At 50.0% G+C, this 22,437-nt stretch overlaps 1 protein-coding gene across 5 annotated transcripts in view; it reads left to right on the top strand.

Moving 5' to 3' along the window:
• NSMF (NMDA receptor synaptonuclear signaling and neuronal migration factor) overlaps nt 1-22,437 on the top strand; it is a 48,412-nt gene that overhangs the window by 19,813 nt on the left and 6,162 nt on the right. For 2 of the 5 annotated variants that reach the window (XM_021547668.3, XM_085594012.1), the window contains 11 exons: nt 377-853; nt 5,182-5,257; nt 12,053-12,105; nt 14,010-14,099; nt 15,715-15,836; nt 16,667-16,750; nt 17,729-17,762; nt 18,300-18,370; nt 19,417-19,496; nt 21,045-21,147; nt 21,483-21,558. In XM_021547668.3, the coding sequence (XP_021403343.2) occupies nt 377-853; nt 5,182-5,257; nt 12,053-12,105; nt 14,010-14,099; nt 15,715-15,836; nt 16,667-16,750; nt 17,729-17,762; nt 18,300-18,370; nt 19,417-19,496; nt 21,045-21,147; nt 21,483-21,558 (1,266 nt within the window). Of the gene's footprint in view, nt 1-376; nt 854-5,181; nt 5,258-8,194; nt 8,264-12,052; nt 12,106-14,009; nt 14,100-15,714; nt 15,837-16,666; nt 16,751-17,728; nt 17,763-18,299; nt 18,371-19,416; nt 19,497-21,044; nt 21,148-21,482; nt 21,559-22,437 lie in introns of all 5 variants that reach the window. The other 3 variants (XM_085594014.1, XM_085594013.1, XM_085594011.1) reach the window with 3 other exon arrangements.

Here is a 22,437-nt window from a genome sequence, read left to right on the forward strand (position 1 = left end):
CTTGGAGAAGGTGGTGCTGGTCCTTGTCCTGCAGACTGTGACCAGCTCTGTAGCCCTCGTGTGGCTGAACGGGGCTGCAGCTGAACCAGGGCTGTCTTCACGGCAGCATTTTCAGGCTGTGCAATGAGACCTTCATTTGCTGCTAGGGTTGTTGGGTGGCTGCACATGCTGAAATATTGAACCTCTCTGTTCAATTTCTCTCATTTTGATGCCTGCTCTGGAGGTTTAGAAGGTGGCGGTGGGCACACATTCATCTGAACGGTTCCTGCGGGGATCTCCTGTATCTGTCTCCCCTACACAGCAGTAGCAAAGAGCCTCCTGAATTTGCCAGTGTCTGTGGGGCTTTGCTTTAAGGAAAATGTGCCTTTTGTTTCAGATCACCTGCTAGCAGACTCCTACATCGGGCAGGAGGACTCCCCTGAGATGCAGCAGGTGGCTCAGAACAAGCGCAGGCTCTCGGTCATCTCAGACGGCAAATTCGAGAGGAGCTTCACCGAGGAGCAGGCGGAGAAGATGCCGAGCGAGGGCCCCAAGCCACGAGTCTACACCATCTCTGGTGAGAGGCCGATGCTGTCGGAGCACGAGAATGACAGCATGGAACTGATGGTGATGAAGGGGGCTGCCCACGAGGAGTGTCACCACGGCCACCACGCGCACGGCGCCGGCGGCTCGCACGGCGTCCGGCACTGCAAGGCCTGGCCGGGCGGCCGCCAGGGCTCCAAGGAGTGCCCCAACTGCTCCAGGCTGGCTGCCCCTTCCCAGCAGTCCATTGAGCTGGAGCAGCACCCACCTGGCGAGGCTGGGTGGCACAGGAAAAGGCTGGAGAGGATGTACAGTGTCGATCGAGTGTCTGGTAAGTGAGTGCTGGGTTGTTGTGTTGAGGATGGGTGAATAAAGTGATCTATGGACTCTAAGGTCTCAGAAGGTAAAATGCAAAATTTATTAGAAACTACACATTTTTTTAAATAGACAGTTATGATAAAGGTGGACCTGATTGGTTTTTAATTAATACTCTTCACACTATTGGTTAATTAAGAACAGCACCCTTCTTGTAAATATTTTACAATTAACAATACATTCAAAACATCAGCTGCAGGAATGTTTTAATTCTTTCTCTGAGCTTTCTCCAAACTTCCCTGAGGAATGTCTGGGAAAGTTTATCTGACTGTCCCTCTGACCAGACTGTCAGCCACCACACTGGGTGACACAAAAGGTGACACCCGTCTCATCCCAGCACAGGGGTTTTGATACCTTCTGGTACCGTGGGGCAGCATTCCTGGAAAGGGATTGTCAAAAGGAGGGGTTTGCAATAAGCTGAGCTCGGTTAGAGGCCTGGCTCCTGGTCATCAGTGGCTGCTCTGGGTGGTTTTCATGACTTCATGCAGTTCAGTGAGCTCATTTTTTGTGGAGGAAGAGCAAAAGAGGAAGGACTCTGTCAAAACCCTGCATCCATGCTCATCCCAGGGGCAGTTCAGAGTAGGATCCTCTTTCTGTTTCATGCTGGGCAGGGGAAATCTTTGTGAACTGCTCTGTGGAAGCCTCAAGTTATGGTGTTCTGTACTTTGGTGTGTTCCCAAATTCTTGTTTGCAGGGCTGGAAGCCACTCATGTAGTGCCACCTCATGGGCTTCCTACAAATAATAGCAAGTAACACAGTGTTGCACTTTCTTCCCTCCTTTTGTCCCTGCTCACTGTTCTCAGGGAATAGGGCTTGTAATTATTCCATTCCATAAAAAAAAAATAGAAAAAAGATTGCCTTTAAAAACTGAACCATTAATCAAATACACATCACAGTCTGTGTACTTTGAATTAGAAACTGATGTGCAGTCCATCTTTGCCTGTATATGGCTGGCAAAGAGTCTGGCCTAATTTGTCTGATTTTTTCTGTAAACACACATCAAGGCATTTAGAGCAGAGAGTCTGGCTAAAGGTCAGGGTTTTCTCCTAGAAAAGAAACTGTGTATAAGGACTGTGGAGATCAAACTGTTCAGCTTCCCTGGGTTCACAGTTTTCTGATAAATACTGCAGTGATGTTTACCACAGGTAAAATCACCAAAGGTATGGATCCTGGACCGTATTTTCATGCCTAGATACCTGAAATTATGTGGCTACATGAATATGTGGCTTAAACTGAAGAATAGTAATGAAAAAATAGCTGATATGTGTGGAAAAACTGCAGCCCCCTAAAATCATGTGCATGATTTTTAAGCATTGTTCCTCTGTTCCCTGGGACTTTTTGGGCTTCACATCAGACACTACATGTGCCCCATATGAGCTCCTGTGAAAAAAAATGAGTTTTATCCCAGCCCAGACCAGCACACCTGAACAAATCAGAATTGCACTGTGGCACTGGAGGATACAAAAGCAAGGGAAAACTCCACATCATTAATGGAGGGGTTTAACTCCTCATAGCTGCAGCTGTGTTTGCTGGAAAACATGTGCTGGCAATTCCTGCAAGAGATGCTGTTACTGGGCCTTGGAATTCAGTATCTGTTTTCAGCCAGGCAGCCATTTTCATTGAGTCCAGTCATCAGTGTGGAGTGGATATTGTCTTATGAAAATGTATCAGAGTAGTTACTTAAATGGGAGCAAAGTGGCCAGTGCAGGACCTGTGGGTGCTCCCATGGGCATTCCCTGTTTCAGCAGCTCCCCTGGGTGCTCATCTCAAGCCTCTGGGTCCTGACATGTGTGGCTGCACAGGAAGGGCTGTGTCCCCAGGCCCAGTTTCCATACCAGCACTGGCACCATGGAAGGAGAGTTCCCTCAGCTTGGTCTTCTTTGCACTCTCTGTCCAAGTGCTGTCACTCAGAGATAACCCCAGAACTGAACAGCATGAGTGCCACAGGTTGCAAGAATTCCCTGGCATGTCCTTCCTGCCTGGCTAGCAGGGGAAAGGGAGCAGAGAGGAGTGGAGGCAGAAGAGGCTGATTTCCCCAGGGTTCACCTGACAGTGCTGCTTCTGTTTGCATTTACGTGACAAGTTGCTGCTGCAAACCAGCACTTAGGGCAGCCAGACCCCATTGGCATCACTGAATATGGGTTTTGATGCTGAGTTTCTGATGGCTGACACCATTCCAGGGGAGCACAAGCTGTCATCTCCTGGGCTGCTCCCAGCATCTGATACAAACACATCCACTCAGGGACAGAGGTGCTGGGATTTGGGTGCAGTGGGAAGTGGCTGGAGATACTGGATGTGGTGGTGGTGTCCCTCCAGTCTTACCAGGCCCCTGGCTCCACTGTTTCCTCACAGTTGATGGTGAAAGGAAAGGAGAACAAGCTGCTGTGCCTGGCCAGAAAGGATGTGCTGCCTGCTCCTGGCAGCAACAGCCATACCCATAATCTGAATTTGAATTTGGTGAGTGAGCTCTGGAGCTGAGCTGTACTGCCCAGTCCCCACCTGTGAGCTGCTCTGCTGATGTTTTACCCTCGGAAGGGTCCCAAATCCTTTATTCCTCATTGAGTGCTCTGTGGAGGTCAGGGATATTTTTCCAAAGTTAACTCCAGTCTGTGAAAAAAAGGAGAGAAAGCTCCCAGCAATGGTGCAGGAAAAGCCTCCTAAGGATATTAACTGTTGTTCATAAGCTCTGCTTTGAACAGAAGTCTGTGGCTTAAAAGCTGTAAAACACACAAAGAACTTGTCAGTCCTTTGAGATGAGTAGCCCCTGAGATGCCTATACAGAATTCTTGGCTAAAAAGGAATTTGTGCAACTTCTCCTTTGCCACTTCTGTGGGTTGAAGGCTTCAAACAAGTAACTCATTTACAGTCTGACTTGTTCTGCATTGCTTCTGTCTCCGTGTTTCAGAGGAGAGCAGACTTTGGGACTGCATCAGGAGTCTTTAGCATACTGGAATGCAGTTTCATTTAACATATATATTTCCTTGGAGTGCCTTTAAACAAGACTTGACGTAAACTGTGAGCTGAGAAGGAGTGTCTGCTAAAACTTTCCATAGATTTCTTGGAAGCTGAACTTCAAAGGAAGGCTCCCCAGCTGCAGTTAGCAATTTTTGCATCTGTAATTGCAACCACTTTCTGTAGTTTGAGGGAATAATCTGTAGGATATGATGATCTGTACAAAACATTTTGTAAGATAGCTGGTCTGTAGTAATTATGCCTGCAGTGGGCATGTGGAGTTTGACAGGGCTTGGGCCAGTGAAAGTGAATTTAAAAATACCTTGACAATGCCAGACTATTAAATACTACCAGATGTGAAGACTTGAATGACTGAGGCAAGACACAATCAGCAACATGGGGCAAGGCATTAGGCAGCTGAGTCACAAATGGGGTGTGAAGCAAGATGAAAAATCAGGTAGACTCCAGCCTCAGGAATCCAGTCCACTGAGATCTCACAAGTGTTGTGGCAGTGGATTTCAATATCCCTCTGATTTTCTGCCTGCTGACTCCAGCCTGAGAGTTCTCAGCAGGAGCTGCTGCTTGGGCAGGTTGTTCCTCCTGGTCATCACACACATAATTGGTGACTTACTTTGCTTTTTGTCTTAGTGGCCATTCACTGAAGGTGGTGCAGTGTTCTGATGCCCTGGAAATAGGGGAAAAAAAACCCCACAGTTTGTTTGGGTAGGGCAGTTTACAAGGAGAGGTGATTAAATCAGCTCAGTTACCTGCAGGTTGTGGAGCTGATGGGTGGTTTGCCTTCCAAACCAGAGGAGCTCCTGCAGGCCAAATCACCAGGAGCAGGTTTATTGAAACTTCAGTGGCAGAAAAAAAAGAGGATATTTCAGGCTTACGGTTCTGAGTGAAAAGTAAATGCTTTTCATCTTCTACTGGGCTGGATCAGAAAGAACTGGAGGAATGGGACAGTTTAAATCAAATATATAAAGGAAAAGACAGAGACAGTAAAATGCTTTTAATGAAAAATGTTTCTTTTCCCTGGTTTTTTTTTTCCTAGTTCAAATGTCAATTCTGTAATTCCTGGATTATTCTAATCTCCAGTACTTAAGATAGAGCTCTTATTCTTCACTTAGTAGCCTGATAGGCAGACTTAGCACAAATTTACAGAACATTCAGAGGCAGTGTGCAATTATATGAGGAGGATGAGACTTGAGCTGTTTACTCAGGGCAGGATGCTGAAGGAAAGTCCTGAGAGAAAGAACCTGGGGAGGAAATGTGGCTGTCTGAAGGATGTCTGTGCCTGCTGGGTGCTCAGACTCTCTCTCTCTCTTGCAGATGATGTCCCCATACGAACCTGGTTCCCAAAAGAGAACCTCTTCAGTTTTCACACTGCTACTACAACTATGCAAGCGTAAGTGAAACCACTGCTGTGGCTTTTGTTCTGCATCTCAGGGTCTGGACATGCTCAAAGCTCAGAGCATGGAGCAGGAATTGTGTGTTTGGCATCACTGTTCAGGGATGGGAAAGAAAGGGAGAAACTTGTCTCTTGTTAAATTTTCTTTCCCCCTTACCAGTTCTTCTCTACTGCTCTCATTTGTTTGGTTTTATCTTCTTTAACTCCTCGGGCTACCCTGCTCTTCTCTGCTTCCCTGATTTTTGTCTGTGACACTGTGGCCTGGCTGCCTCTGCAGAGCAAGGATCCTGTGGATCACCATCTGAGACCCTCCACCAGCTGCTTCTGCTGCACACACTTCCCAAGGGAAGGGTGTTCTGGGCTCGTCCTGCATCCCTCACTCCAGAGAGGTGCCTTCCTCTGGGATAAGGAAGCCCTGCAGCTCTGCACTGGTCTGCACGTGTGAAAAAGTGTCAGTAAAATCCCTGCAAAGCATGGAGGGGTGTGAGTTAGGAGGAGCCTTTCCCTGCACACTCCATGCAGGCTCATGGGTGCTGTGTTTGGGAGGAAACAATTCTCAAAGGGCTTTGGAGAGAGAGGGAAGCTTTTTCTCCAGGTTGTACCCAGCTTGCCAGGGCATGCTGCCTTCCTGGTTTCGAGTATTTCCTATCTGACTGGAAAGCCAAGGCAAGCAGAGAGGAAAACGAGATGCTGTTCTGCCTTCCAAAGCCCTTCCCCAGCCTTGTGACCTTTTTCCTGTGTGTTTCTCCCAATGTCTGGGATGCCCTCAGCTCTCTGGCTCTGTTTTCTTCTTGTCTAATCTGGTGTCCTTTTTGTACTCTTGTTTCTCTGACATTTCCTCTTTCCCTTCTGCTTTTCCCTCCCCAAATCCTGAAAAGAAGATGGTTATTTCTCTTGGGATAACCCAGACTGGACCAGACCTGGAAGGATTCATGCTGGGAGCACTGGATCTGGAGTTGAGGAGTGGGGTAGCTGCACCCCCCATAAAAAAAACCATTTAAAAAATATTGGCTGATAACAGTTAATGGTATTTCACAGTTCTGATCTGACTCACAAACCATGAGCAAAATCAGCACATTTGGACACAGCCTTTGCTGTCTGAATTTGTATTTTCTGGGTGGATTTGTTGCAGCACATGGCTGGCTTACAAGGCTTGAAGGCCATCGTGGGGTTGGTTTGGGGAATTGTGCTCTGAGGGAACCCTTGAGGAGCACAAATCCCGTGGTAGATGTGGCTCCTTGGTTAACATTTCTGGAACTTCTGTGCTGCCTCTAGAAGTGACTCAGAAACTCCTCCAGAAAATCAGGGCACCTCCTCAAAGTGCTGCGGTGGCTCTCCAGGTGCCCCTGGCCTCTGCTCCAGTGTTTTCAACCCGCTGTGCTCGCTCCCTTCATGGAGCAGGCAGCATGAGCCAGCTTCAGCAGTGTTGGTCTGGTGGGAGCAGCTCTCCCTGCTCTAGGAGCTTGTGGTCCTGCAGTCAGACAGGCCACACTCAGCTCTTGTGCATCTTCACATTCTCTGGGTCTGTGTGGAGCTCAGTTTGCATCCAAGCCACATGTCAGCCCTGCCCAAGGGAGGATTAAGCTCAGCCAAGGAGGAGTCTCACCACTGAGAAATGTTTAATTTAAAAAGCAATTTCCTTCCACCTAACAAGAAATATTCCTTATCGAGTGAGAATTCTTTCAGAATGCTGGCTGGGGCTGAGCACTAATAAATTCCTCTTTTCTCTCTTTTTCCCTGCATCTCCTGGAATCTCTAGCATCTCGTAAGTATAATCTTAATTTTTTTATTTCCCTGTCTGTTGGTGTCCTGGCTAAATTCTCTTCTCCTGTCCATCATATTCACTCGTGCTTTCCCTGTGCTAGGGGCTGTCTGTCAGCTGGCAGGAGGTTAGGTGACTACACCTGGTAGGCCTATATGGATCCCACCAAACCCTCCTCATCCTCAGAGTGCAGCCCTTAGTCACTGGCCACTTTGTCCCTCTCGATGCTGGTGTGCAGAGGGTGTGACTGCAGCTCCCAGGTACTTTCTGCAGAGCAGGGATGGTAGGTGCTCCTTTAGGCCACGTTCTGATGTTTGAGGAGCAGCCCAGGGATGATGGTTACTCCTTTGGACGACGTTCTGATGTTTGAGGAGCAGCCCAGGGATGGTGGGTGCTCCTTTGGGCCACATTCTGAGGTTTGAGCAGCAGCCCAGGGATGATGGTTACTCCTTTGGACGACATTCTGATATTTTGAGGAGCAGCCCAGGGATGGTGGGTGCTCCCTTGGGCCACGTTTTGATGTTTGAGGAGCAGCCCAGGGATGGTGGGTGCTCCTTTGGGCCACGTTCTGATGTTTGAGGAGCAGCCCAGGGATGGTGGGTGCTCCTTTGGGCCATGTTCTGATGTTTGAGGAGCAGCCCAGGGATGATGGTTACTCCTTTGGGCTACGTTCTGATGTTTGAGGAGCAGCCCAGGGATGGTGGGTGCTCCTTTGGGCCATGTTCTGATGTTTGAGGAGCAGCCCGGGGATGGTGGGTGCTCCTTTGGGCCATGTTCTGATGTTTGAGGAGCAGCCCAGGGATGGTGGGTGCTCCTTTGGGCCACATTCTGAGGTTTGAGGAGCAGCCCAGGGATGATGGTTACTTCTTTGGACTACGTTCTGATGTTTGAGGAGCAGCCCAGGGATGGTGGGTGCTCCTTTGGGCCACATTCTGATGTTTGAGGAGCAGCCCAGGGATGGTGGGTGCTCCTTTGGGCCACGTTCTGAGGTTTGAGGAGCAGCGCAGGGAGCGAGGAGCTGTGGTCTGAGTGCCCTGACCCGCACGCGGTGCTGCCTGGCCCCCCCGGGCAGCTCAGCCTCTGTTGTCTGCCCAGATCTTCCCTCTGTGTGTCCCTTGTCCTCTCCACGTCCGAGCTGTGGACTTGGTTAATGGCTTGAAATGGTTTCCCAGGGCGTTCAGGGGCTACGCAGAGAGGAAGAGACGGAAACGAGAGACTGATTCTGCAGCTCTTATCCAGAGGTAGGGCCCCTCTCCCCCAGCTGTGCCCTGGTGTTGCATGGGCCCTTGGGGTCACTCTGAGCCCTGGTGGCGCTGACCGTGCCCGTCCCTGTCTCTGTGCTGTCCTGGGGGCACTGGCAGGGGCTCTGCTGGAGCTGTGGAGGTGAATGATGCTCAGGATAGCTGATCTCCATCTTCTTAAAGAACGCTGTCGAGTTGCTTTTAGCCTTCCGCATGATCTGTGCCTCAGGCAGAAAAATACATACTTAAAAAATTAAAGATGCAATTCCCCCATTCCAACTTGGAATTTCATATCATCACAGAGTGGCTTGGATTGGAAGAAACCTAAATTATGATCTAGTTCCAACTCCCCTGCCACAGGCAGGAATTTGTTTGAGGTTAGATAAATACTGTATGTGCCTTTGCTGCAGCTACAAATGCACCTCAAAAATCTGAGACCTAGGCAAAATTGACATCTCTAGTGACCAGAAGTCTATTTTTAAGTCTTTTTTTTGCATTAATAGAAGGGAAATAAAAGTGGATGGGGACTGATTCTTTGTCCAGGTATTACAGAAGGGCCTGGTTTCCTTCTGCAGGCTTCTTATGGCACATCATTTACTCACAGTAGGAATCAGAACTGGTTTGGCCTGTTAAATATGCCAAGAGTTGTGGCAGCCTACTAAAAAAATAACAGAGTATCTGTGTAATTGGAGAAAAACATCAGGTTTTCTTAACTGAGAAATTGCCAGTTAATTGCCAGAATTTTTTTTAGCAACTTCAGAGTGGTGAGGTGTTTTTTCATCAATAACAAAGAGAAATAAAAATCCAACCTAAAGACACTCTAAACAAATAGACAGTGTATCTTTAAAAAGAGAGATTTCTCAGAGTTTGTTAGGCAGAGGCAAGTCTTGGTTAGAAAATGGCTGTGAGTACAGGAGCAGTTGTGAACCTTGGTGGGGCTGTGAGTCAGGAGCGGGGATGGAGTCACCCAAGCCCTGTGTCTGTCATGTCCCAGAGAGGTGGGAGAGCAGTGGAGGGGCTCTGGCTGCAGGGATTGCTGGCAGAGCTCAGCTCTGTCCTGCAGGGAGAGCCCTGCTGTGGGTTTGGGTGTTTGTTGTGCAGCCCTTGGTGGCTGTTTCAGGGTTCAGCTGTTCTCACCCAGCCCCTTCAGTGCTGAGTCCTGCTGCCCAGGGAGGCTGGATTGTGTGGTGTGGCCACAGGGATGCTGCTGCCTGTGGAGTGAGGGATGCCCAGAACTTTGCCACTGCAGGAGCAGCCAGAGAAGGGAGGGTGAGAGGTGCTGCCAGGAGCTTGGGTAGTGAAAAGTCTTCTGGGCAGAGTGTGGTGACCCACTGCAGGCAGAGCTGCAGGGTGTGGAGTGGGATGGATACCCTGGAGGGATTCCTGGCATGGATACCCTGGAGGTGCCATGGGGTCATGCAGACCATGAGGCACACTGGAGGAGAAGCAGTTCAGAAAAGGAAGTGATAAGGAGATTTCATCACTGAAATTTGAGGGATTCTGGTTGTGTCATGATGGGTGAAGGGATCTTGTAAGGGATCAAGTGCCACAGGGTTCCTGGGTGCAGTTGCAGGAGCCAGGCAGGATTTGGGCAGGTTTGGGGAGCCCCACTGCTCACAGAGCTGGTTGCAGCTTTCCCAGGGCCAGTCCTGTCATGCTGGCATGCAGGCTCAGAGGAGCCTGAGGAGCCAGGCAGCTGCAAGAAGCCCTCAGAAGGATCTGGTTGTTCACAGCATAGCCACATTAGGAGGCAGTCACAGACTTCCACTTCTTTTCCAAAAAAGTGCTGTTTTTTTCTAGAAGAAAATAGATGGAGGCCTTTATTCCATTTTGTGACTATTTAGTGGTTAACCTTGAACAGCTGGATTCTTCTTGGAGCTGCTCTCAGCAGAGTTTAGGAGATGGTATTTAGGTCTCTTACGGGAGAGCCCAAGCTGTCCAGGCACCTGGGAGCAACCTTCTTCTATGGCAAAGGCTGCTTTACCCCTCTTCCCCCAGGGTCTGAAGAAACTCCTCTGTGAAGAGGACTTCTGAGCATTTAAAAGAAAAGTGGGGTTTACTTAAAAATGCCAAAAGCCCAAGGGACGTGACAGTGGCTTTGGGCAATTAGTATTGGTGCTCAGTGTGTGGTATGATCTCAGGCTCACAACAGACCATGTAACATATGTCTGAGACATTTTTGTGTAAAGAACAGCCCTGGTTCCCTTGAAATGTTGCATTTATTTGGATTTTAATTGAATGCACTGTGAGACAGACCCAGTTATCAATGATGGTGCACCCCAGAAGGCTTTGTACAAAGAGCCAGGCCAGGGATGTGCCTAAAGGGGCACTTGTCTGATCCACAACAGTAAATCTTCATGTACCCAAGTAGATACAAAATAAATCTTTGGGGAACATTAATAGCCCAAGTGAAGACAGAAGTTTGGCATGGAATAATGCTGCTCCCAGCTGCTGGTTTTGCTTCTTGCTGAATTTGGAGCCTGATGACAACAAGAGCTCCCAGGCCAAAGAGGGGAAGTGCAGAAGGTGATGTGGGTGCAGTGCTCTCCCATGAGGACTGTGTTTGTATGGCTCTCCTGGACAGGAGCAGTATCCAAATTTCTCTGAACAACTTCTTGTCAGTGCTGGAAGTGTCTTTTGGTCCAGTCAGTTTGCTGAAGCATCTGCATGGTTGTACCATGTCCTTACTCATCCCACTAACGTGTGTGAGCCAGACAACTTGTGACTTACCCCTTTCACCAGCTGTGGTGTCTGTTGCCTGGTGTTTGCCCTGTGTGTTGAGGGCCAAAAGAAATCCAGAAAGGCTCCCCAGCTCCAGGGTGCCCAGTGCATGGGCTCTCTGTCATCCTGGGGCTGCACTGTGGGATGAAGCCACAGGCACTAAATGGGGTTCATGGAGAGGTGACACTGCTCTTGATGCTGCTTCTCCCTGTCTATTCTGGTGTCCTGTTTGTTCCTGTCCTGTTCCTGCCTTGTGAGTGATGAGAAACTAAGAGAAACTGGTCCCTTGCACTCGGAGGGGCTGAACAGAGTCCCTTTCCCATGGCCTCTGAGGAGTGGGCAGGACATTCTGTTTCACACAGACCTGACTCTGGGGTGTAGCTGCTCCCCAGGGCTTTCCCCTGGAGCTGTGTGCTCTGCAGCCCCTCTGAACCTGCCTGTGAGGCCAGGAGAGAGCAGCACACGGGGAGAGCAGGCCCGTGGGGACAGACAGCATCACTGAACTCTGCTGTGCGGGGAGGGAGAACCTGCTTTGGTCCTCCCCAGCTCTACCTGGAGAGCAGCACTTGGGCTCTTGGGCTGCATGGTTACCAACAGCATGGGAAGGGTTTTAGGAGCTGCTGTGTTTGGGAATGAGCACAGCCACGAATGTGCAGAGCCTGGGCACCCACATTCTGCTGGAGAGGGGAGCAGTTACTGCTTTTTACCAGGAAAAGAGGGAACACTGCCAGCACGGGCAGGTGTGGGTGTCCTCAGTAAATACAGCACAGGTAAAGCTTAACCAGAGAAAAAGGAAAGCAGCCATAAGCAGGAGGCTGCCCTGTGGGACCCCACTTGCCCTATACCACCAGCCCAGGGAGCTCAGAACAGCCCCACTCAATGAACATCACCATCGCAGCACTAAATCACTGCAGGCTGGGGACCTGGTCTCTAGCTTTGGAATGCCTGGAAGGAAATATGCCATCATCCCCATTTTATTTTCTTCCTCCCTGTTTTCACAATCCTGTTGGGCCCAGGCGTTGCTTCTTGTCACCTTTCTCAAAGGTTGTGTTTGGCCTTTTCTTTTAGGAATTTTCGGAAGCACCTCCGCATGGTGGGGAGCCGAAGGGTTAAAGCACAAAGTAAGTGAGCACCTGGAAGTGTGGCTGTGAGGAGCTGGGCTTGGTGGGGTTTGTGGGAATTCTGTCACATGCAGATGTGGGTTGAAAGGACCTGGCTTTGGGCTGGAGAGAGGAATTGACCTCTTGGTGCCATTTTATCCTGCAAACAAGAAGGCCAGGTGATTGCAAGTGTCCAGGACATGTGGATGCCTGCAGCAGCCTGGAGGCTGTTCCCAAGGACCCTCTGTTGTGGCTGTGGGACTTCTCTGGTGCAAGGTGTGGAAGGAAAGCTGCAGCATCCTTGTCCCCTGTGTGGATTTTGGTGATCACTGGGGTGGAGGCCAGTGAGGAGAACTCGAGCTGCGAGTCCAGCAGAGCTGCCTGGCCTCTCTCTGCAGCTATGACCAGCTGTGGCTCCATGTACCACACAGACTGCTGGATGTCCTCTCCTGCCCTGTCCCACTGTCATCTCCACAGCTGGCCCTGGGGAGAGTGGTCTGGTGGGAACTGAGATGATGGTGGAAAGAAGAAAGAAGAGGATCAGAGAAGAAATTGGAGCAAAGGGCAAATCAGGGAGTCTTATGCCTCACTGGGGAAGAAATCACCTCTTAGGACTGCAAAATTGCAGTTCCCTTTCCCTGGTGAAGGCAATAATCCTCCAAAACTTGGTTGGGTGACTCCCTTAGCACTTTGAAAGTGGTGTAACCTGCTCCTGGGAGCTGAGGATTGCTCCAGAAGAGAAAGCATCTTGTTCTTCCCACCCCCTGGCTAGGCATCATGCACAGAGTGCTCACAGCAAAGCATTGCTGAGTTCGATTTGCATTCTTTCCTCTCTCATGTGCTGTGAGAAGTGATCAGCAAAGAGCTTTGCCCTTTCATTGGCATCTGTGTTAGCACTGCTTGACGTGCACAGGGCTTACCTCCGTGAAACTCAGGCTGAAACTCAGGCGTGCCTCTGCCTCAGGAACTCTTGAGTCATGTTTTCAAAGCTTTCTTTCTGTGCACAGTAGCTAAATGCCTGGGTTTATCTCAAAGCTGAGGATGGAGATCACCTGAAGAACTGAAGACATGGTTTGTCTCCCCAGACACCCACCCTGGCCACACTTCAGCAGGGGACAGGCTGCTCTTGTGATGCTGATCTGCAGTGAATTCCTGTGCTGCTGTTACTCAGTTCCCTGCTGCACACTCTGTCTGCCACCAGAAATAGGTATTAGCACCCATAAGTGGCTGTTAATCCTGGCATAATGGCTCTCACATGGGCTTGCCAAGTCAGACGTGGTGGTTGCCAGTTCCCAGGAATTTGCCTGTGGTGAAGCCGCCTGAGCCAAGCTCCCTGGTTTGTGCTTGGGAAATGCCAGTGCAAACAATACAGCACTCCTCAGGAGGAAAAAAAGCCATGAGTAGTGCTCACAAGAGTGCAGGCAAGCAAAGGCTGAAGGATTTCCTCTTTTGCAACAAAATGTAGAAAGCATGAGCTTTCCAGAGACATCCCCTCCCTGCTGTTTGGTCCAGCTCTGACTGGGATGCCAGTAGAACACGAAGGGAGGACTGACTGGAGAGCTACAGCTGCCTTCTGCCATGCAGGTGTCGTTACCTGTGCAGTGCACGTTTCTGTGAGGCCTTGGAACCTGAGCATTTACACTGGGACACTGGACTGGCCTTGGTTAAATTGAGGTTTGAGCTGTGTGCATTTAAGGAGAGACCATCAAGTGTTGTCCTTTTTTTGTGTTCCATGTCCCATCCTGTGCACAAGTGGGCACTTGTCTCTGCTGTGTGGAAAGGACTCACGTTTGCCAAGTGGAAGGACCAGCCCAGGGGAGTCTGTAATGTGTGGCTTTGGTGGCAGTCTGCTGGATGATTGTTTGCTGGCAGCAGCAGAGGTGCTTTGGGATCTGTTAATGTCGTGCTCTGGTTTTATCCTTTAGCATTTGCCGAACGGCGTGAGAGGAGCTTCAGCAGGTCCTGGAGTGACCCGACTCCCATCAAAGCTGATTCCTTCCATGACTCTCGAGAAAGTGAGTTCTGAGTCCTTTGAGCTTCCTCCTGTGGGCAAACCCTCCAGTACTTGTTGACTGGGGTCCCACTGGAGTAACTCCTCTGTGCCCTCTGTCCTGTCTGTGATCCTTTTTTAGTTTGCTGAGATCGGAGCAGGTGACGCTCCAGGTGTATGTACCTGTTCATCTGTGTGTACCTGTAATTATTTGTAGAGCACCACTCATCCAACTTCAGATTATTGAGCAGTTGCTGAAGGGTACCCAGTGGTACAGCTCTCTTACAGCCCTCTGTTCCCATCATCCCTTATCCTCTTGGCACCAAAACAACCTCTCTGGAAACTCACCAGTCCAAGGCTGCCTTCACCATAGTGGGGCTAACGTGGCTTCCTATGCCAGGAGCCCCTTCTGAGCTCTTTCCTAGCCTGGAATAGCTCAAGAACACAGCTGATGAGATGGAGCTTGGTTTCCTGCATAGGTGATAGCTTGGGGCAATCTGATCTTCATTTGGGCTGCCAGGAATCCCTCTGGGAATCCCCAGTAATACATGGCAGTAATGCTGCCATGTTCTGCTTGAGGGGACTGAGATGCTGTTGTGTTCATTTACAGGAAGGAATGCCAGCATCTGTATTCTTATAAATGGCTGTTTTACACAGATTTTATTGCAAGCCTGTAGGCAGGAGCTTGGTGGATATGAGTTTGCCTAGGTTGAAGTGAATTTCACTAACGAAATGACCTGATCTACCAGGTAAGCACGAGATCTGGCCCTGCTAGGTGTAGAAGGCCCAGGCTGCAAGGGGAGGTGTATGAAAGGCCAGGTTCACAATATGACCCTGTTGTTTGGCAGTCTGACTCCTCCCTGCTCCCTCAGCTGCCCGGAGGCGGATGGAAAAGCCATGGAAAAGCCATGGAAAAGCCGTGGTTCACACAGGCTCCGGGCATTGCCCAGCGACACTTGGACATCCCCAAAGGCACAAACAGTGGCACCTCGGTTCTCTTTCCTCAGTCCAGCAACCATCTCTGTTTTTAACCTTTAATGGTCAATTATATTCCTTCCAGATGTTTTTTTCCCCAGGAGGCATTGAAGGCCAACAGGTAAGGTTGATTTGGAGAGCAAGTTCAAGTCTACTGTTGCAATATGACTGTGTTTGTTGCAGCTGTCCTCACGCACGCTCTAAGACTTCTCTGCCAGGATCAGTCTGACCAACAAGTCAGATTTTCTTTATAATCCCTGAAAAGATGTAGTCAGAGCAGTAATTTCTACAAGGAGACCAGCTTTGAAGTCTTTGGACTTTTGGTTATCAGCCTGGCAGTGCTGAAGTGTAGAGAGTCTCTCTGTGTTCTGTCTCCTTCCCCGTTTCTGGAGTGACAGGGTGACTGTTGTGACTTAGCATTTGAAAACCAAGCTTGGTGACTGCAAGAGTGATGAATTTCTGTGACACGTGATGTGAGCTCTCTGTGCACTCTTCATTTGTTACATGTTTGTCTGTTTGAAGACACCAGCCCCAGAGTGGTGTCTGTCACTCTGTGGGTGACAAGAGAGCACGAGTGTCATTGCGCCTCTTGTGAAGAAGCTGCCAAGGCAGGATGGAGTGGGGAATGCTGATCTACCCTTGTAATGCTCCCTGTGTTCTGGCAGGCCATGACCTTCAGGATTCCTGCGGGACTCTGGATGGTGACTTTGACTTGAACTGGGAAGCAGAAAAGGAACTTGAAGCCATGGCATGTGACGGAGAAGACTTTATTCCACCAAAAATAATGGTGAGAGCTTCCAGCTTATGTTCTGCCTGTCCTTTCAGGGCTGCTAAGTTCAGGATCTTCATGGGAAGTCTTTTGTATAAGCACAGCCTCAGGTGTCTGTGAGGGTCACCCAGATGAACCAAGACATGACATGGGTTCAGATGTGTTGTTGCTGGGGATAGTGCATTGAAAGAAAACTAGATGGAGGAATCTGTAGTCTAAATCAGAGTAGGACTGACACCAACAAAGAATCAAGTCAGCCTGAGGCTTGGTAACCCTGAAAATAGAGACCTTAGCACCACTGCCAGCTCTGCTCCCACAGTGAGGAACTGAGGGGCCTGGAATCACGACAGAGTTCAGGCTCTGGTGCTGCTGGAGCCACTGAGGCTTCAGCCAGAGTTGTCAGGCACTGTCTGACACCTACACCCTGTGCCTGCTGTGCCTGGTGCAGGGCCAGCCCTTGGCTGGACCCTGTACAGATCCCACCAGACACTGAACACTCCATACAGCCAAAAGGAGGTTTTGCAGGAGTGATCCTCACAGGGATACAGTCATCCATGGTGGTGCATGAGCTGCTCCATCCTCTGTGTACCCCAGCCTCGCCTTTCCAGCCTGTTCTGGCCCCAGTGCAGTCTGAGGGCAGAGCTGTGTGCTCATGGACATCAGGAGCACTCGGCAGGCCTGGGGTTGCTCTGGGCTGGAAACCTTCCATTGGGATGTGCATAGGCTGGGTTAGCTGCTACCTCGAGTCACACCTGAGACCAGCTGAACAGGGTACCATGGCCTTTGTGCTTCTGTCAGGACTCTACTGCCTTCTCCTCATGTTGTTACACCTTTTTTCCCCTTTGCAGCTCATTTCTTCCAAGGTGCCCAAAGCAGAGTATGTCCCAACAATTATCCGCAGGGACGACCCCTCCATCATCCCCATCCTCTATGTAAGTAAATCAGTTCTGCTGTGGATGAGGACACTTTTTCCTTTACCTAATTCCTGTTAGGGTGACTCCGAAATGCTGATGGGATTTGGAGAAACTGTCAGGAAAGGACTGGGGGTGTGTTGAACCCAACTTTGGGGTCTGGGGTAGTTTTGTGGGGACTCAGGTCTAGGTGCAACAGTCTAGTGGGGTGAAAACGGCACACGTGGGCTCTGGGCTCTGCAGGCCCAGCCAAGCTGCGTGGGAGGATTATCAAGGGAAGGCAGGGCAGGCATTGCCAGGCTTAGGGCTCCTCCTTATGCTCATCCTTGGGATCAGCAGCGCTCAGAACTCAGCGGTGATCCAGCAACCCCATCACCCCACCTGCAGTGGGGCATCCCTGTCAGTCATTAATTTAACTCTGACTTTCCCTGGGAGTCTGGCCTGAGCAGGTGTCTGAAACAGCAGTGAGGAGTCATGGGTTTCTTTTTCTAATCACTTAATTTGCAAGGGAAGGTGGGGCTGGGAGCCCATCAAGACCACTGGCAGTGAGCAGCAGGCAGTGCTGCTGGGGTTTAGCCTTGCTGCTCTCGTCTCTCTTCCTTGGAGGGTTGTTCAGTTCTGATGACCCTGCTGTGGCAGAGGCAGCTGTGTTGGGAGTGCAGCTGTTTGTCAGCCAGCTTGGACAGGGTAAAGCCAGAGACTGCTGCAAAACACAGGCAAACAGGCATTGCTGATGTTGACTGCATTTGAGGGACAGCGTGTGCTTTGGATGTGTCTGCAGGCTTCAAGCCTTTGGGTGGATTTAATCTTCATGGACTGTTCAGTCTTCAGGTTCTGTGCTGAAATGTGATTTAGGGTGAGGGTTACTGCTGCTGTGACCAGCAGCCATCAGTTGTGTAAATGTGCTCTTAAAGCATCCTTGGGAGTGGGATTGTGTGGTTATTAGGGAGCTGGTGGAGTGACAGTGAACCTTTATATGTCTTCTGTCTTGGTTTCCAGGACCATGAGCACGCCACCTTTGATGACATCCTGGGTACGTGTTGCCTCCTTTTCTTATCTCCTGCCCATTGCAAATGTAACCATCAATATTTAAGTCACTCAGCTGCCCTGTGCTTTAGCTGCCACTCAGAGAGGTGTTTTTGTCACCCCACTGACCCCTGACAGTCAGTTGGCTGCTCTTGGATGTGCTGCTGTAATAAACATTCACTTCTGTGGCCTGTTTTCTGTGCTAAACTCATGGTTTGTGGCAGGGAAACTGAGGCACGGCGCAGCAGGTGCCTGTTCATTGTACCTGTGGTGGGGAGTGGGAGCAGTGACAGAGGGCCAGGAGGGCTGGGGCTGCTCTGGAGCTGTGGTCACTGCAGAGCAGTGTCTGGTGCTGTTCCATCCCTTCTCTGCCCTGTCACCTGCTGGTGTTTCTGCTCCCACAGCATCCTTGGCATGTACTGAGCACCCCTGCCAGCTCAGCTTCCTGCCCTCAGGACTAAGTGTAAATAAATAAGGTTAATTTTGAGCTTTGTGCATGCTTCACCTTTTCCAACACATTTTGTTTGGTTGGGCTTTTTTGCAGAGGAAATAGAGAAAAAACTGAACATTTATCGGAAAGGCTGCAAAATCTGGAAGATGCTGATATTTTGCCAGGTACGTGAAAGTTGTTAAACACTTGGGTGATTTGTTACAAATTTGTTGTTTTCTGTGGGAAAAAATGACATAAAGCAACCAATATTCCAAAGTCATCTTCCATTAAAGTCGCTGCCAAGGCACAGCTTTCACTTCCCATTTCCCAGACATGGAGCAGTCTCAAGTTGCTGTGACAGCAGGAAATCAAATCTGATTTAGTGAGGCCAAGTCAAGAGCTGGGCTGATTTGCTCAAGGAACCCCAGACAAACCAGCATCAGCACTGGGCTAGAAAGGATTCCAGAGACAGGAGCAAACACTCGCAGTGTCATGGTTATGGTTTTCCATCCAGCTTCAGTGTGACAGTGGCAGTGGTGTGTGTTGTGGGCCAGGCTGGCAGGTGGCTCAGCTGGGAGCTGGAGACTGAGGATGCAGGAGAAGGGTCAGGCTGGAGCTGTGCTGGGACTGTCCAGGCCCTGCTGGATTGGGGGTTGCTGGGGATTTCCTTCCCAAGTCTGCTGTTCCTCGTGGTGGTCAGCTGTGGACTTGCCCAGCAGTGAGGGAGGTGACCTGACTTAATTCCCTCCACATGCCCAGTGCTACCCAGGAGCAGCTTTGCTGCACAGTGACATGGGGATTGTGACTTTTAATGTTCCTGGTGTTGTGTCAGTCTCTTTATGCCTCCTCCTGCCCAAGTCCAGTTCCTCTGCAGTGCCAGCCCTTGCCTGCGGTCCCTGCTGTGCTCAGCTTCTCCTCTGCCCACCCCAAGCATCTCCAAGTGACAGGAACTTTGTCTTCCCTATTACTCTCCAGCCACCCACAGTGGGGTTTTTGATCTATTATTGTGCCTTTTGAGAGTGATGTGGGCACAGAACAGCAAAAACCAGAGAATCCAGCCCCCAGCACACTGCCCGTGTGTGGATGTCCCTGAGCGTGGCCGCAGTGCAGGGCTGCCCTGCTCCCTTGTGGCACTTCTGGGAATGGCTGGGCAGGACAGGAAACGCATCCAGGGTTTGTTTCCTCAGGGCCTGGGCAAAGGGGTTTCCATCTGTCTGTCTGTCTCTCGCAGGGAGGCCCCGGGCACTTATACTTGTTAAAGAACAAAGTCGCCACTTTCGCCAAAGTGGAGAAGGAGGAAGATCTGATCCTGTGAGTGGCTGTGTTGTGTTCTGGGCTTGCATGGTGTTTCTCTGCTGGATTTGCTCAATGTTTGTGGCACGTGGTGGAGCAGAAGTAAAGGGAGCTGGGGTGGCTTGGTCAGGGGATGAGGAGGCTGAGGAGGCACTGAATAGCATCTAACAGCTCATTCAGGGGTGACAGCAAAGGTGGCAGAGCTGAGCTCATCCCTGGAGTGCTGCAGCCCTGTCACCGGGAGATTTACACTTCTATCTGCTTAGTGTCTCTGTGGATAGAGACTGTCAAAAAAGGAGGAAAAAATATATTTCTTCTACTAAAAACAGTTTTGCTGATCAGAAATGAGAACATGCACCTTGAACCTCTGGTGCTGTGATACCATTGCTAAGCTGGTGACTATGGCAGAAATCCAGGGTGTTCCCCCACAGCTCTGGCCAGGGGGAAATGGAATTTGTCTCTGCAAAGCCTGCTCAAAGTCCAGCCTGTTACTGAGGAGGCTTTTCAGTAACATGCCAGCCTTCAGCTGGGAGTGCTGAGCAATTTTGCTGCTCCTTACAGAGAGGAAAGCTTTGCCTGCTTTGCTGCCTACTCGCTTGTGCTGGCTCAAACTTGCTTGGCTAACAGAGCCTGGCTGTGGGGGAGAGGATGTACACCAACCTGCTCCTACACAACTTTTTGTTGGCATGAGAACTGAGTATTAAAATCAACATCTGCTCAGCAATCTCATGCCCTGGCACAAACACTGGCTGTGGAATTCTCCAGCACGTGTGCACATCCACGATTCTGAGCACATCCCAGGCATAGCTGCTCCCAAGCTGATAAATCAGGGATCTGCAGAAAGTTGTGAACACACAGCTGAAAGTTTGGGAGCTTGGAAGTGAACATCTCCAGCCAGCTTGTGTGTTCCTGGGAGGCAGTGCTGAGGAAAACTGAGGTTGTAGTCTGGTTGGAACATCCATGGAGGAATTTCTGGGCTTTAGAGCCCCCTAAAGTTGCTCCAGCCCTCTGCCCAGGGAAGGGGGTCGTGTTTCACATCCCTCAGGCACCAAGTCCCTGGTCACAGTCACTGCACATCAAGGGGGATGACTGCGAGCAGCACCAAGCACGGGCTGACATGGAGCTGCCTGGGCTGTATTGTCTCACTCAGAACAATCTCTCCAGCTGTTCCCTGCTGATTTCATGCCCTGGAAATGAACCAGTGCACTGATAACCCTGGTGTTCAGAAAGGGCAGCTGTTGATAGAAATGGGAGAGAGGAAGCTGGAGGGGATGCTTGGTGAAACTGTCACTCCAGAAGCACTCCTGGGGGACTTGGCTCCCTTCTCCTCACCTTGGAGCTCCCTTGGCTCACTGGACTGTTCCTCCTTCTCTGCCACATGACTTGGACCTGCTCCTCAGGCCCTTGTTCTTCCTTATCTGGGATCCAATGGCTCTTCCTGAGCAGTTTCCTGCCCAGGACACAAACCTTGGGCCCTGTGTGAGTGCTGTGTGCACACATCTTTGGCATTAATCATGCCTATGAGGAGAGATTTTTTTTTTTTTAAGAGTGTTCTGTTTTTTCCAGCTTCTGGAAGAGGTTGAGCCGGCTGATGAGTAAAGTCAATCCTGAACCAAATATCATCCACATCATGGGCTGCTATGTTCTTGGAAACCCCAATGGGGAGAAGGTAGGAGCTTGTGGGTCACCCCTGGAATGTCTGCTGGGCACAGGTAGGCCAGAGTCACACTGGGAGCTCTAAACCTGCAGAAGGCTGGCTGGGAATGTCCTGTGCTGTGGGAGAACCCTCTGGACTGTGGGGCAGGGGAAGAAGGATTAGTGATGTGCAGGGCAAATAACTGAACCTTTGAGGAGAGCAGTTGTTCAAAGCACTTGGTTTATTTATTTACTGGTGAGATAGATGTGTTAAAGGACATGGGTGGAAGGTTTTCCAGAACAAAGATGGGCAGTGCTTTGCTCAGGAGTCGTCACTGTTTTCACCTTTATGATATGTTTTCCTTTCAGCTATTTCAGAATCTGAAAAACTTAATGAATCCTTATAGGGTTGCCTTTGAGTCTCCACTTGAACTATCAGCTCAAGGTAATTTATTTCCTGTACAAAGACACACACACACCCACCTTGCTAACCAGTCTGCCTCCTCTGGGGGCATCTTCATGAAAAAGCAGTTTTGACTCCCTTAAGTCCTGCCATGGTCTTTGTTTTGCTTGTAACCACCTTGTGTAGTTCAGCTGCTGCCCCTGGCTTTCCCCTTGCAGTTCCTGCATATGTTCACATTTCAAATGCCCTGTTTGTTGTGCCTGAGGCCTCTCCCAGGATTCCTGGCAATGCAAAGGAAACAGCTTTCCAGGCTGAGTGTAGGAGAATGCATCATTATTAGGGCACGGGGAGTCTGTGGGGCAAATGCACATGGAGCAAAACCTTTTCTGTAGCCAGCTTGTGCTGGGGTCTCTTCTCCAGAGCTGAAACCACTGGCACCAAGTGAATTGTGTCAGTAAGCAACTGGGATATGGCCCATCAGAACCATTCTACAGCTCAGTCTGCTGGCCCTTTTCCCTTTTTTTTTTTTTTTTCCTGTAGCTCAAGGTATTTCAAGAAGCTACAGGATTTTTCCTGTTCATTGGTCAATGTCAGTAATTCACAGTGCAGTTTCACAAGTGACAGATTCTGAATTTGCCCATGTTCTTTTATCGTTGCTGTAGTTCTTGACCAATAAAACCATTCTGGATTCACCTGTAGGCACTTCTCTGCTGCCCAGAACTCTGGTCTCAGCACTGATGGGTTTTTCTTACCTCCCTTCACCCTCAGGAATGTGCAGGAGTCGAGCACATTGGTGCTCAACAGTGCAGAGCTCCCAGAATCACAGTCACAGACTGGTTTGGGTTGGAAGGGACCTTAAGGATTCCCCAGTTCCAGCCCATCCATGGGCAGGGTCACCTCCCTCCAGCCCAGGCTGTTCAG

This window comes from Lonchura striata, chromosome 17, assembly GCF_050655825.1.
Source record: "Lonchura striata isolate lonStrDom1 chromosome 17, ASM5065582v1, whole genome shotgun sequence".
In the NCBI taxonomy this organism is placed as follows: domain Eukaryota; kingdom Metazoa; phylum Chordata; class Aves; order Passeriformes; family Estrildidae; genus Lonchura; species Lonchura striata.